At 52.8% G+C, this 15,290-nt stretch overlaps 4 protein-coding genes across 5 annotated transcripts; 3 read left to right on the top strand and 1 right to left on the bottom strand.

The window, feature by feature from the left end:
* Positions 1-655: 655 nt before the first annotated feature.
* Positions 656-2,842, top strand: PV07_09250 (uncharacterized protein). The gene is made up of 3 exons (XM_016396485.1): positions 656-917; positions 1,014-2,174; positions 2,301-2,842. The coding sequence occupies exons 1-3, from the start codon at positions 705-707 to the stop codon at positions 2,661-2,663; spliced, it is 1,737 nt and encodes a 578-aa protein (XP_016246341.1). The 5' UTR covers positions 656-704; the 3' UTR covers positions 2,664-2,842.
* A 373-nt stretch (positions 2,843-3,215) lies between these two features.
* Positions 3,216-5,795, top strand: PV07_09249 (the record flags this gene model as incomplete). 2 transcript variants are annotated; one of them, XM_016396483.1, is made up of 6 exons in its annotated part: positions 3,216-3,458; positions 3,610-3,657; positions 3,762-3,837; positions 3,947-4,056; positions 4,212-4,421; positions 4,532-5,795. In XM_016396483.1, the coding sequence occupies exons 1-6, from the start codon at positions 3,379-3,381 to the stop codon at positions 5,565-5,567; spliced, it is 1,560 nt and encodes a 519-aa protein (XP_016246339.1). In that variant the 5' UTR covers positions 3,216-3,378. The 2 variants fall into 2 exon arrangements, with proteins under 2 accessions (XP_016246339.1, XP_016246340.1); XM_016396484.1 differs by having other exon boundaries at positions 3,762-4,056; positions 4,532-5,567.
* Positions 5,796-5,911: 116 nt separating this feature from the next.
* PV07_09248 (uncharacterized protein) lies at positions 5,912-12,720 on the bottom strand. Its single transcript, XM_016396482.1, has 2 exons — positions 6,848-12,720; positions 5,912-6,788 (listed from the first exon to the last, which is right to left on the bottom strand). Exons 1-2 carry the CDS (start codon positions 12,526-12,528, stop codon positions 6,371-6,373), a joined length of 6,099 nt encoding a protein of 2,032 aa, XP_016246338.1. The 5' UTR covers positions 12,529-12,720; the 3' UTR covers positions 5,912-6,370.
* A 178-nt stretch (positions 12,721-12,898) lies between these two features.
* PV07_09247 (pyruvate dehydrogenase complex dihydrolipoamide acetyltransferase) lies at positions 12,899-15,221 on the top strand. The gene is made up of 4 exons (XM_016396481.1): positions 12,899-13,301; positions 13,354-13,406; positions 13,467-13,690; positions 13,744-15,221. The coding sequence occupies exons 1-4, from the start codon at positions 13,192-13,194 to the stop codon at positions 14,851-14,853; spliced, it is 1,497 nt and encodes a 498-aa protein (XP_016246337.1). The 5' UTR covers positions 12,899-13,191; the 3' UTR covers positions 14,854-15,221.
* Positions 15,222-15,290: the final 69 nt, after the last annotated feature.

The raw sequence follows: 15,290 nt of genomic DNA, 5'->3' as shown, positions 1-15,290 counted from the left end.
TAATTAGACTTCAGACTAAGCCCAATGAAATTTAGCTTCAGCTTTCTTCTGCTCCTTCTTGCAGCCTATGCTCCTTCTTCCACGCCATTGTTGCTGGGACATTATGGAAACATCCAAACCAATGTGTCAGCTTTCCAGCTCCCTCCCTGCATTACCCAATTCTCATAGCCCCGGAAACTCCTCCACCAGGCAGGGGTTTCCACCAATCTTATGAGTTGGGGCGATTTATAAGCTGGTCGATTGTACCCAAAACCAACCGCTCCCCAGTTGACCCAGTTCAAGAGGACCATCAAGAACCTTCTAAACTTTGAGACTGATAGCCCCGGTCAGACTCCATGCCTCCATCCATTCACCTAAAGGCTCCCCGAAGGGAAACATCGCACCGTGTACTCACGAGTGGAAGTGGAAGACCAGGCCAGCTCGATCTCCCCGCTCACAACTCGCACGGGAACATTGGGCTGCAGTATGCCTCTCTCGCACGAACGCCTGCTCTCGAGAAAACACCACATTCCGGTGTATCCGGGAGGAAGGAAAGAGCGAGATGGCAACCTGAACGATCATGCTCCTGTCCCAATGCTCGCTAGGGTCTAAGATAGGGGATTTGTACATATATAAAGGACGCTTCCTCGCTCTCATCTGCCTCTTTGAGACACCCAGAAAATATATTCGATAACCGGACTTAGTTTTCGGATTCCTGCCCAATCATGGTCTCGGACGGAGCACATTTCGACTTCATTGTTGTGGGAGGGGGTACGGCGGGCAACACCGTTGCCGGTCGCCTTGCAGAAAATGCCAACGTCACTATCCTAGTCGTCGAGGCAGGCGTTGCTAATTCTCACGAGATTGACGAGATCACTACTCCAGCACTGGCACAGGATTTGAGGAGCAGCCAGTATGACTGGGCTTACAAGACTACCGTGCGTTCTCCCCTCCTCTTTTGAGAAGCTCTATTGTCGTTGAAGGGGTCGTCGTCGTTCTACCTATAGTTATCTCGGGCTGATTGGGGTGAGCAGATGGTGAAACGTGACGATTATGAGCGGATCGAGAAGCCCAACACCCGTGGCAAGGCTCTCGGTGGTAGCTCCGCTCTCAACTATTTCACCTGGGTTCCAGGTTGCAAGCCCACCTTTGATCGCTGGGGGGAATACGGCGGTAAGGAATGGACATGGGACCATCTTGTCCCTTACCTTCGCAAGAGTGCTACGTATCACGACGACCCAAAGCTCTACCTACCAGAGCTCAAAAAGATTGGCGGAGGAGGCCCCATTCCCATCTCTCACGCTGAGCTAGTCGAAGAGATGGCACCCTTCCGCGACGCTGTTATCAAGGCATGGAAGTCGCGTGGCGAGCCCGTTAATGAGAACATCTACGATGGCGAACTCTATGGCCTCACTCATTGCTGTGACACCATCTACAAAGGAGTCCGTTCGGGCAGCTACCTATTCCTGCGCAACAAGCCCAACGTCACCATCTTACCGCTGGTCCACTCGAAACGCCTTATCATCGACGACGCGGATAAGACCTGCAAGGGAGTCACAGTCATCGATCCTACCGGCAGAGAACTTAATCTCTATGCGAACAGAGAGGTCATCCTGTCCCAGGGTGTCTTTGAGAGTCCTAAGCTCCTTATGCTTAGCGGTATCGGTCCTGCCCGTGAACTTGAAAAGCACGGCATCCCGGTCATTGTCGATTCTCTCCACGTTGGCCAAAATCTCATCGACCATCCCGGTGTCCCCTTTGTGCTCCAAGTCAAGGACGGCTATGGTTTGGAAGACCACCTCGTCCGCAAAGGTCCCAAACAAGAGGCGGCTATTTCCTCGTACAAGAAGGATCACTCTGGTCCTATGGGATCCGGCCTCCTCGAGCTGGTCGGATTTCCTCGTATCGACAAGTACCTGGAGAAAGACCCGCAGTACCAAAAGGCCAAGGCCGCCAATGGCGGTCGTGACCCATTCTCGCCTGAAGGACAACCGCATTTCGAATTGGATTTCGTGTGTATGTTCGGCCCGGCCTTCCAGTGGCATTTCCCCACCCCAAAACACGGCAACTATATCACTATCGTCGTCGACCTGGTTCGCCCCATCTCGGACCCGGGGGAAGTGACGCTTAACTCTGCCGACCCTCTTGTCCAACCGAACATCAACTTGAATTTCTTTGCCGACGACTTGGACATTGTGAGTTTTCCCTTTTGTTGCTCATGAGATTTTCCTCTCTTTTTTGTGGGGGGGTGGGGGGGGGAGTAGTGGTTAACACTACTTGGATCAATGTCGAAACAAGCTAATGGGATATCTCTCTCGCAGATCGCCATGCGCGAAGGTATCCGCTTCACATACGATGTGCTCACCAAAGGCGATGGATTCAAGGACATCGTCGTGAAGGAATACCCATGGGAAATGCCCCTGGATGATGAGAAGGAAATGCACCGCGCCGTGCTCGACCGCTGCCAGACCGCCTTCCACCCGTGCGGCACCAACCGACTGTCCAAGAACATTGGACAGGGAGTGGTTGATCCACAGCTCAGGGTGCATGGGATCAAGCGACTGCGTGTGGCGGACGCGAGTGTCATACCTGTGATTCCGGACTGCCGAATCCAGAACTCGGTGTACGCCGTAGGGGAGAAAGCGGCCGATTTGATCAAGGCGGACCACCACGATCTCTTCTAAGCCCCGTGCGCAGGGGCTGAAGGCGAGCCCAAGAAGAGAAAACTGAACCCAGGAGAATGTGTATCCAGCTAATTGATGGTGTGCTTCAAACCCCCAGACTGCAAAAGGAGAACAACACAGAAAAAAATGATAGGAACTACGCTCTTTTGCAAATGTCGTCTATATTTGTAGGTAACAATGGCAAGATGAAGCTTGTGATGTCGTGTTGAGGCATCACTGGTCATACCGTCCGTGCCTATCAGGCGGATGACCAGTGTATGAGTTACCATTATTGCACCCATCGCCATCACGCTCGTCAGTGAGATAGCCTTTCGTATTAGATGCTGATAGTACTTGCAGCAGGGACCAAGTCCTACGGGGCTTCTAAGCGAATTAGATCACAGACCAACCCATAATAGGCTAAACAGAGGAAACTAGAGGTAAGCTAGTGCGGCATAGGGCGGCATCACCATCGGCCGAAAGCGGGAAGATTCATCTTGGCAACCCGAAAGGCTGCAGCGTCTCCGGACGGCCACAGCCTTGTCGTGTCTTGTCGATGTCACTAACGAAAACCTCTTGTGTCGTCCACCCGCCACATATAACTAGGTACATCAACCTTCTGATCATGACTTTGATATAGGAACGAGCATCTTTGATACTTTGGATGTGGACGCGGATACGATCTACCCCAAACCAGGAACGTTACGCTTAGCAAGTACGCACAAAAGCAAAAAAGATGCCAGCGCCTGACAACATCTATGAGAGCGATGTGGATTTCACGACGCTGGCGCTGCAATATCCCGATTTCGCCAAAAGGTGAGGTCCAGGCCTTAGGGTAGACGCAAGCTGCATCGGAGAAGGATGTCCTCTCTACTGCCACTGTCCCCCTCTCCGTCGCCGTCAATCAGTCACGCGATCATGAACAGGACAAGGGAATGTCTAGCTGACGAATGTCCTTGACGTCAAGGCTCAAACCCAACCGCCAACTCGACTTCTCCGACCCAGAGAGTGTCAGGTATGTCTTGACCAACCAACGCCATATCAAGCTTCTTCAGTCCTCAAACTATAACTACCGCTTCATCTTTCTCCCCCCTCTAACCTCGAGCCTCGTTTCTCCAGACAATTAACCAAATGCCTCCTTCATCGAGACTTTGATCTCACCGTCGACTTGCCCGAAGATAGGCTATGTCCTCCTGTACGTTTGAGAATCCCCAATTGCAGCGGGAAAGAGTCATGCACCTCTGTCGATCCGACCTATATACCCACTTCTTAGATGAGGTGGTCGTTAATGGTGATAGGAATAGGTCCCGAATAGGTTCAACTACATACTCTTCATCCAGCGTCTGCTGGACAGCACATCTCCGTCTTTCCACATGGGATTCGATCCCGACAGGCAGGTGATTGGACTCGATATGTTAGCTTCTTCCTCGTTCCCTTTTTCCCCCTGTGTCCTTGTCGGCTTATATCATCCTTCTATGGACCGTTCCTCTTTCTTTCTGTCTATATAGCTTCGACTGGTCTAGATATCAGTTCTATGGCTGACCATGTTTCGAGCGCGCCGTGAAAAAGCGGCACTGGCGCGTCTGCAATATACCCGCTCCTCGCTTGCCGGCAACGCCCGCAATGGCGCTTCCTGGCAACAGAGATCGACGAGAAGAACCGCGAGTACGCGCAGAGAAATATCCTGGCCAACAAGTTGCAGGCACGCATTAGGCTGATCGACACGGACGTCAAAGGAGACCGGTTGATCCCCACAGACCAGCTTGAGAGGTTTGACCGGTACGTGGTAGACATCTGAACCAGCATTGCTTCCTTCATCGGCCCAAGTCAGGAGGGATGAGTACCTAGTCGGTTGACTTGCTGAGGGCCATTCTTCTTCTCCACTCCAGGGTCGACATCCTCATCACAAACCCGCCGTTCTACCCTTCGACCGAATCCCTCCTCGATTCCGTCCGGCAAAAGTCCCGCCCGCCGAATTCCAGCTGTACCGGCTCCGCCGTGGAGATGATCACGCCGGGCGGCGAAGTCGGCTTCGTCTCCAAACTCGTCGCCGAATCACGCCTCCGAGCCAACAAGAGCAAGATCCAATGGTTCAGCGCCATGCTGGGCAAGCTGTCGAGCGTGGGCACCGTCGTGGAGCGGCTCCGGGAGAGCGGGTGCGCGAACTACGCGGTGGCCGAGTTCGTCCAGGGCCAGCGGACGCGGCGGTGGTGCGTCGCCTGGAGCTGGATGGGGTACAGGCCTGCCGCCGACGTGGCGCGGTCGGTGGGCGGCGGGAGCGGCGTCGAGAAGAAACTGCTCCCCACGATCACGGAGGTGGAGTTCGAGGCCGAGTCGCGCGGCGCAGGTGTCGAGGCCGTGCTCGACAGGATCGGCGCGGAGATCAAGCGCCTCGACGGGGTGCTGTGGAAGATTGATCACGGCGGGGGTGTCGGCATGTTCATGTCCAGGGACGGAGACGTGTGGAGTCGCAAGGCAAGGAGAAGGAAGAAGGCCGAGGGCGAACTTGGCCACGGACGCGAAACTCGCCCGACTCGGGCCGCCGACCAGAAGGCAAGAGAACGCAAACATGACGCAGACACCGATATGAAGGATGATAATGGTTCCTCCGACTCCAATTCATCAGATGAAGAAACCGCGCCTGAACCGGCCCTCGTCGTTCGGATTTCCATCACGCCCTCCCCGTCTCCGCCTCGTTCTGATCCCCCTCCTCCCTCCAGAAGCAGCGTCGACACAAACATCCCAATCCAAAGCCGGACCGGAACCGTATCCAATACAGCGACGACCGACAAGATCCCAATAATGCGGATCCACATGCGCCATCTCCAGGGCCGGGACCCCGTCCTCTTCGAGAGCTTCTGCGGCTGGCTCAAGCGGAAGATGGCGGCACCGCTGCCACGGCCATTATCGTCGTCGTCGTCGTGACGCCTTTGATATCCTTTTCTTTTGCGACAGGAAATAGAATAGGAAAATGGAGACGATAAGGGAAGGCGAGGGGATGGGTGGTGTTTGAGCCCTTGCTCTTGCCCTCACGTATAGTCTTAGTCTGGGCTGCTTGTTTGTTTGTTTGTTTGTTTGGGTTCGTGATTGGGATGACAAATAGCTAGACAGCCAGGGCGATAGACAAGCAGACAAGCAGACAAGCAGACAAGCAAACAAGCAAACAGCTTTGCAGGTAAACAACCTCACAAGCTCACAAGCTGACACGCCGACAAGCGGCCATGTGTAACGAGGAACAAAGAACTACACTACACAGCAACCAGTAGATACCCAGGGCGTCTGACCGCTTGAATTCCTTGATTTCATTGCATAGATTTCCCTACATGCCGCGCTGCCCGCTTCTCTCCCTCTATATGAGCACAAGGCGGCTGCCGTCTGTGTTGATGGGACCAAACAATCATTCGCCACCAATGGAGCCGGAGATCGTACATAGATAGAGAGTAGGTAGGACGCTATGCAAGACAAAGAACATGACATCCATTTTTTCCTTTGTTACACTGGGGCGGAATAGGGAGACCGCTCGTGTTGGTTCCCGTGTGGTCTGATCTGGACTGGTGTGGTCATTGTCCGGGACTGACACCACGGGTCCGTCGGAGGGAATGCATGCCAGAGAATGCAGCTTGACCTGACCGCAAGTCTAAAAACATCTCTGAAAGCAAGCAAGCAAGCAAGCACACCACGGCATAGGCATAAATATCTGCCTGCCTGCTGCTTCCTTTTCTCTTTCTTCATGCCGGCCCCGTCCTGCTCACCCGACTCCCCCTCCTGCCGCCACTTTGTGAGAACTCAAATCCCCGACTCGACTGGCTCGGACTGGTCGGCGCGGCGCCAACACTGCCATTCCTCGTCGAGCTCATGCTGCCATCCCTCCCTCTCATGAGCACCAGTTCAGGCATGCCAAACTTGACCTCCCCCACGCGGCGGAACATGCCCCACAGCGCGTTGCGCAGATCGGAGCCGATTTCTTTTTCCAACAGGCCCACGGCAAGCGGGTAGAATGTGTCGAGGTGCTTCTCAAAACTCTCCTTGGGGAAGTTCGTGTAGCCCTCCAGGACATCAATGACGACGGGCCTCCATGCGACGATGTTTCGTTGTTGGGTTTCTTCGTCGAGGAGAATGAAGGAGCGGATGATGTCGGCGCACAGTCTGGAGAAACAATGGAATTAGCAACGAAGTTTATGTCTATCCCCCCAAAAAGAACTTACGGAATCAGAGCGCCTTCGGTTTGATCGCGACTTGACCTCCGCTCTTCCCCTTCGTCATGATACATACGGAGCAAGATGCTCACATATGTATTCGCCGATCCGGATTCTTGCTTCAGCAAATTCGGCGGTTGTCGCATGAATCCTTGTCTCCAAAGAGCCATGCGCAGCTCTTTGTCACCATTGAACTTCTTGGCGAATTGATACGACTTCTTCAGGAGTGCCATCAGGCGCAGAAGCTCGGCTGAGGGTATTTGGGCATAGACCGAATCATTCGAGAACAGTTCTGCGACGGTCTCGATCATAAGTAGCTGCAGAACACAATTTGTGATGATCTTGTTAAAGAAGCGTCGGCGCGCAGCAGTCACCACCGGTGCGGGTGCTTGCATGTCTGAATGCGGGCGATAGTCCTCCAACTCCTGGGTGCTCTGAGTCTGAGGGATTTCAGGGAGAGGGGCGGCCGAGCTTGATTGCGATTCCAAGGAAGGAGTTGCGCCGTGGAAGGACATGGGGGCGCCATTAGTTGTCGGGGTCTCGACAATCGTGGTTCCAGAGATAGATAGGCCTTCGGACCCATCATGGCCTGGTGAAGGTCGAGCGTCGGACATTGTTGCTGCGGCCGAGAACAGTTCATAGGCTGTCGTCCTGTTGAAGAGCTCCACGAATGCAGACACAATTCTCGACCAATGCTCGGGCGAGAATTTGGTAACGTTCTGGAGGATTAGTTGCTGGAGGCAGTTGCTCCCTATGCGGGCTATAGTGTCATTTTCCTGACAAATACACAATGTAAGAAGATCCAGGAAGCGATCAAGCATATGCTCTAGCGAGTCAAAGTAATGCGTGAAGAGTGTGATCATGTTCCGAAGGGCTTGAATCATTGTCGTCGACAACCACACTGACAGTTCCTCGTGATTGGGGGCTTTCGACATCTCCGACTTGCTTTGCAAAACGACAAATATTGGGTACAGTAATTGTCGCCAAAGGACATCCCAGAACTCGGTAGGGAAATCACCACCGTATCTGATAAGAGTTTCAAATAGATAGGTGAGGGCTCTGGACCGGACTTCAAGATCCTCACCCGTCATCAACACGTCCTGGTAAGCGATCAGGACCGGGTACCAGAACTGTTCCTCCTCGGTTTGCGAAGTAGGTTGCTTGACACCTGCCACCACGCCAGACTCCTCGGAACCGGGAACCTTGCCATGACGTCTTGAGAGTGGGCATTCTGGAGTCTTTAGCATCTTCGGTACCGTTGATTTCAGCAATTCAATCGCTTGTAATGATTTCTTCTGGAACTTGAGGTTTTTGGAGAACTCGGTCAGACAGACAACCAGGTCTGGAAATGAGCCTTGCGAAATGACCACGCCGAATCGGGTATTGTAGATCTGGTTGGTATAGTCAAAAGCAATGTTGACAATTGCTTCATATTGTTCTCTGGCAGCAACTGAGAAGACGCCAAACATGGTCTTCCAGCCCGACCTGATGTTGTCCCCACGAGCTTGGATCATCTGGATCAGACATCTCAAGACCATGTCCTTGACGGTAACAACGGTGCTGTTCGCCATCACGTGCTCAAATGGCTTCAGGAAGTCTTTTTGGAATTTGAACCCCGGCAACTCTTCGATTTCCATGAACCTCATCGAGAGCTGGCGGAGCGAATCCAGGGCAAAGAACACCACAGCGGTGTTGTTGTGGCAGCCAACCTGGTTGAAGTGTTCCCCAAGCACTTCCCAGATCCGGGTCCATTCTATCCTGACTCTTGTCATGTTGTAATAGCTGATTTCCACTAGTTTTTGAAGACTGTACATGCGCGGAGATTCGCTGTTGCCCGAGGATTGAATCTCTTGCCAACTGACATCGCTCAATGCCTGGACGAAGTCGACAATTGCCTCAGACGAGAGCTTGGCAGTGTTGGTGAATATCCTGTCTACTCCTCGGACCATATCTGTAGACTTGGTCTCATCTGCAACCTCTGGCCGGAAGCTATGCGCAGATCTCGGCCTCGGTCGTTTGGAAGCTTGCATTGACCGACGGCTCCTTGCACCGTCCCTAGGGGTAGCTGAGGGTGTGGAAATGTGGGCCCTTGTGACATCTGGGATGACCCCTTCATCAATTCCGGTCGAAAGAAGCTGCAGTCTGTCGAGCTGACTGATGCACATCAACACCTCCCGCCAAGAGGATTTCAAGAGATCGCCTTCGGTCAGAGCAACTTCAATGAGCACCTTCAACGCCTCCAAGTTCTTTGCCATCATTTCTTTGAGGTTACCCAGGTTCGTGAACTTGGCAAGCGCCGTGACAAATGCAACTCTGGGTGTCTCCAAGTCAAACCTGCAGGCTATTCTGATAGCCAACCTTAAGCCTTCCAGGCACTGCCTGATAAGATCGAGGTTTTGCGCGTCCTGCATCTGACTGGAAAAGGCCGACAGGAATGACATCCATGTCACGTTGAACATGGGCCCAACATGCTTGATTGAGGTCGCTGGAATGAATCGTGACAACGCCTCCCGGACTGCGGAACGCTTCTGTGCCCTGATGAGACTTCGATATAACTGTTCCGTCTTGTTTGCCATTTCCTCAGACGCCTGGGTGTACTTCTCCTTTTGCAAGTCTCGGCCGACGTTGGCCAGCGCTTGACCTGCCCTTGATGCGAAGCCCGCACTCGTAACAGTAGCAATCCCCAACTCGGCAGCGTGTTCCCGCTCAGAATCCAGGACGATTTCGCTGTTGGATATTTCCTCGAAGATGCCGCTTAGATAGTCCGCGGGCAAATCCTGACCGTCGTTGATTCCCCTGTTGTTCTTGATGAAATCTTCTACAGTCATTCTGGCACCTTTCAGCTTTGAACTATGTTGATCAGTGTTTAACATGATGACCGAATATGCTAGTACATAAGCAGTGTCGGCATTCGCAAATGCGTTTGGATTGCCACTGAGGTATCGCTCCGCGAACTTGAGCATGAACCGATCGATCTTCTGCGCTTCTCCAGGAAGGCGAAAACTTTGCAGGAACTGCCTTAGGGCGTCAACAAAACGCCTCTTGCCAAAGTCCATCATGTCCACAAAAGCATGCATGATGGCGATATTCTTTTCGTCGCCTTCGCCGAGGTATTCTCCTAGCATGGCTTTGTCCAGTCTGTCATTTGCATACAAGAACTTGGCAATATCGTGTGGGCTATCACTGCGAATGAATCCTTCAGCCAAGAGAGCTTTGATTCCTCGTTTCGGCTTGAAGTTGAATTGTCGGATCGCCTCGTTCAGAGCAAATTTGCGCATTCTCACTTTCTCGACTTCAGTCGGATCATCTTCTACCACTGGCGTGGAGATTCCTGATTCGCTACCTATGCCTGGAACGCGAGGCGACGGAGGTGGCTTTTCGCTATAGTCCAGTGACTCCCTTGAGTCCTCGTACGAGCCTCTCGATGCCGGATATCGAGATCCATTGACCTGTTCTGGGCTGCCTTGACTAGACCAATTATCGAGCGAGTGAAGGATTTCGACCAGACAACGCAATGATTGCTGCTTCAGAGAATACTCAATCGGTATCGGCGGCGGTGGAGGTGGATGCTGGCTCAAACTGGCTGTCGACAGTCCGGGTAGTAATGCGCCTCGTGAATGCCACTCAGAGACGGGGGTCGATGGTTTTGTCTGTTGTTCTTGGTATTGGTGTTGCTGGATAGGAGTGACTGCAACGGGTGTGCTGCAGATCCGAGATAGGTGTTCAATTATTTCTTGGTACATGTTGTCCAGCGCCGTCCGGTCGCAGTCGTAATTGAGGTAGATCTCAACTAGAGCACGAGGATCTCCCGAGAGTCTTTCCAAAACGTCCATGAACATTTGTTTCTGGAAAAGTGGTGCATTGCGCCGTTCCAATACAGCAAGATAAACTTCTTTTAAGAAAACCTCAAGCTCCTTTTTCAGTAGGACGCGCATATGTTTCAGCGAAAGCCAGAATATTTCGCAACACACTTCATAAACCCGGGGAACCGAGCTCGCCGCATTCCTAGAAAGACTGAGGCACAAGTGAGGTTTGGCAACTTGCAAGAATGGTGTAGGCTCAGCATTGCCGCCACTCTTGATATTCGAGAATGAAGACGTGAAGACTGTCGTATAGTTGTTGATGACATGATAAATCAAATGTAAGGACAAGAGCTTGGAGCGCATGTTTTGACTCCGCAGATCCTGCTGCTGATCGTAGCTCAAGACTTTCTGGCTGAGTTTGCAAAGCGACCGAAACACCAAGAAGGCATCTTTGATGTAGACATCGTCTTCGTCTTCCGGAGATAGTTCCGTCTCGTCGCGGTCTTCTTGCAAGCTGGATCGAGATACTGGCGCGGAACTAGTGCGAGTGTTTTTGCGCTCCCGTCTGGCGCGTGTGACTGTTGTTGGAGCGCTGTCCGCGACAATCGCATCGTCGAGGTTCTTGTTGTTTTCGAAGCTTTGCAGAGTCAGTTTTTCCTGGCCAGGAGCCAGCCCATCCGCGAGCTGGGGAGGAGTCTCATGGTCCGGGGTGTCCACTTGTCCATTCATGCCGTTCACGCCTCCGTTGCCCAGTATGGATGTCTCCGCAGTCAACCCTTCGTCCGTCTTCGCATCGTTGGACTCTCTTAGGCGTGCCTCCTTCAAGTCCAATCGCACTCTGACCCTTTCGAAAACTGTGGCAATCATCTGAAGCAAAGACCCTTGGGCAACTTGTTGATTTTGGCTCGATTTGGAATATATGAAAATATTGTAAATTTGGCGGACGGCTTTCAGAAGACCCGCGCCGTGCACGACGATCTTGTCGTCTAGGACGGCTGCGAGCAATGACTTGATAATCTGTTGCTGAATTTCCACGGCAGTGGCTTCGTTTTCGAAGCAGTCGCAAATCGCCTCAATCGCCCTTTCAATCAGAGGTGGAGTGTCTGCTGAACCGGCTTGGTTTGTTGCGACAACTGGAAATGCAAAATATGAATAGCTGATCAACTTTCCGATACAATCCAATGCCGTCACCTGCAGAGGTATGGTGAACGATTTGGTTGCCATTTGCAATGGGCGGAATATGATTTCTGGATTGACTGCCTGTTCCGTGTTCTTGATATTCGACAGAGCAGCCTGGACAGCATCTGCAAATTCCTTATTCTTGCGGACTTCCTTGGCTGCTCCGATCGTTTCTAGAGCACTGACAACGAAGACGGAGGAATTCACCTGCACAGGGCGTGTTGCTGTCATGGTAGGCCTTCGCCCTGGCATATCTGGATGATCCTCCGAAGCAGCTGCAGCTGGGATCTCTTTAGGCTCTGGCTCATCCTGGTGCTGGTTCGGGCGCTCCTCCACCTCTGTCGAGTTGACAACCACAGCATCGGTGGGCGCATTCTCGGGAGCATCAGTCTGCGGAGCCTCTTCCACCTCTTCCCTAGGTTCGGTACCCTTGTCAGAGTCCTGCTGAGACTCTATCACCACCGAGATATCGCCTTCGGAGACAACCTCGCCCGTGTCCTCTTCCGGTAAACCATCTTCAGCATCCGCATCCTCGATAGTTATTGTTACCCCATGATTCGACGGCTCATCGTAGCCAGCCTCGTCAGTGGAATCCGCTTCATGTTCGGGCACAGTAGTCTCGGCCTCGTCTTCCGAGAGAGGTTCTGATCGTAAGTCGTGGTCCGGGTTGGCATCGATCGGCGGCGGCTCACCCTCGACGCCAGACATTTGGCCGGGCGCGGAAAGGAGGATTATGGACCAGATAGAGGATTCAAGATCACCTAAGGTCGGCAGGGAACGTCGGACACATTGCAGTCATGGGGTCGGCGCAGAAATTGGAGAATGATAGTCGCAAACTCGATCTGTCCAGATGTTCGTTTCCGTGTTGCCAGGAATAATCAGTGCCTGCTCACATCTGTCAAATGCTGCGGAGAGTCAGGGTGCAGCATAAACCGCACAGGGTCCGCCCTTGGGGACAGGGTGTTCTGCGTTCAGGTATAGAGACCAATGCCGCTGCTTACGTGGTTGCAACGGACGGACACTCACGGTCTAAGTGAAGAGCTCAAGCTGGAGCTGTTCTCTCTCCGGACCTCCAATCGTTGGGCCTCACTAGCCTAAGGAGCGCCCCCCAAAAAAGCTGTCGCCCGCCTTGTCTCTCCCTGCCATTTCGGAAACCGGAGTGGAGTTGGACTCTGTGCTCAACCCATTTTCTTAGCTGTCGCCAACACTCCAACAATCCCTTATATCTTGCAAGCTTCATTGCCAAAGGGACCGTCATCTGTCAGGGTTCTCTTCTGTCTCTTTTTCCTTCCTTGTCGCTCCTTTGCCCTCATTGAGTCCTCCCAGACTGCGGCCCGTCTTCTCCCTTTCCGCCGCTCCTGGTGCTTCCCAATGGCGACCTCAACGCTGTTGTCCCGATCAGGGTCACGCATCCTACTTCAATCCTCTGCCAGCTCAAGAGTTAGCAAGAGTGCCTTGCAAAGACTACAAAACCCAGCAGTGTACGGACTACACCCCAAAGAAGCGCACCTATAAACTAACTCACGCGTGCAGGGCCCAACCTTTCCCGTGCCTGTCAGTGCTTAGCCGCTACTATGCCTCGAAATGTGCGCCTCAATCCTACAATTCCCCCGGCAAAGCGTGAACATGACTGACAATTCCGACAGCGTTTCCCCCTCATACTGTGATCAGTATGCCTGCACTCTCACCCACCATGTCCGCCGGCAATATTGGCGCATGGCAGAAAAAGGTTGGAGACAAGTTGGCTCCTGGAGACGTCCTTGTGGAGATCGAGACAGACAAAGCTCAAATGGACTTCGAATTTCAAGAGGAAGGCGTGCTTGCGAAAATCCTGAAGGAAACAGGTGAGAAGGATGTCGCAGTCGGAAATGTAAGGCAATGAAGGTCATAAATCACATTCCGGACATGCTAACACAGAATTAGCCGATTGCTGTGATGGTCGACGAAGGCACAGATGTCTCGGCATTTGAATCTTTCACGCTCGAAGACGCCGGCGGTGAGAAAGCACCTCCGCAGGAGAAACCAGCAGAAGAAACATCTCAAGCCACAGAGAAGCCAGACTCCGGTTCAGGCACAGCCCCTCCTGGAGAAACCAAAGAACCCAAGCCGGAAGCTGTCGAAGCTGATACCACAGGTGAGAGGCTTCAGTCAGTGCTAGACAGGGAGCCGGTCATCAGCCCTGCTGTTAAAAAGCTGGCTCTTGAAAAAGGTGTCCCTATCAAATCGGTCAAAGGCACTGGCCCAGGAGGACGTATCACCCTCGCCGACGTTGAGAAGTATAAGCCTACGGCGGGTGCTGCACCTACTGCAGCCGCCGGCCCATCTTATGAGGACATCCCCGCGAGCTCGATGCGGAAGACTATTGCTACACGACTCCGCGAATCGATGAACCAAAACCCCCACTATTTCGTCTCGACAACTCTGTCGGTAACAAAATTGCTGAAGCTGAGAGAAGCACTCAATGCCGCATCTGACGGCAAGTACAAATTGTCCGTCAACGATTTCCTGATCAAAGCCTGCGCAATCGCATGCAAGAAGGTGCCGGCCGTGAACTCTAGTTGGAGAGAAGATGGTGGTCAGGCGATCATTCGTCAACACAACACAGTTGATGTGAGCGTCGCCGTGGCCACGCCCATCGGCTTGATGACCCCTATTGTGAAGAATGCCGACAGTATTGGGCTCTCTGCAATTTCAAACTCAGTCAAAGACCTTGGAAAGCGAGCACGAGACGGCAAGCTTAAGCCCGAAGAGTACCAAGGCGGCACATTCACAATCAGCAACATGGGCATGAACCATGCGGTTGAAAGATTCACTGCGGTGATCAACCCGCCCCAAGCCGCAATTCTCGCCGTCGGCACCACTCGCAAGGTTGCCGTACCGGTTGAGACTGAAGAAGGCACTGTCACTGAATGGGATGACCAAATCATTGTCACTGGCAGTTTCGACCACAAGGTCGTGGACGGGGCTGTGGGAGCTGAATGGATCAAGGAATTGAAGAAGGTGGTGGAGAACCCGTTGGAGATGATGCTGTGAGAGTGCTTGTCGGGTTTGGCTGGATTTAGCGAGGCGGATGCAGGGACGGCGTGTACAAAATTATTCTCCCTTACTTCTTTGGCAAAAGTTGCGCCTGCATTTGTCTTGTCCTTCAATGCTACTAATTGAGCTTCGGCCAACGCGGTGAATGCCTCTTGTCATAACGCTAAGGGATGGAGAGACAGCATTGGATTGGAATTGGCTGGGGGATTTCCTTTGTCCGCCCAATCCTGACCATGTCATGAGTACACAGTACATGAAGGTAGCACAATGGTGGATGGCATTCTTGTTGGAACTTTGACAATCATGCTGGACTCCGAACCCAACCATTAATCACCCGTTTGGTGACCAATTTTGGTCCGCAAGGCTGTCCAATCGGAGGAAGCCTACTCAATCGGCCGAGCGAGCCTCGCCAAGTCCCGCCAAAGGCCGAAGTT

The sequence above is a fragment of the Cladophialophora immunda genome (assembly GCF_000835495.1).
Source record: "Cladophialophora immunda strain CBS 83496 unplaced genomic scaffold supercont1.5, whole genome shotgun sequence".
Lineage (NCBI taxonomy): Eukaryota > Fungi > Ascomycota > Eurotiomycetes > Chaetothyriales > Herpotrichiellaceae > Cladophialophora > Cladophialophora immunda.
The sequence above is the reverse complement of the archived record's forward strand: the minus strand, read 5'-3'. Positions and strand labels throughout refer to the sequence as shown.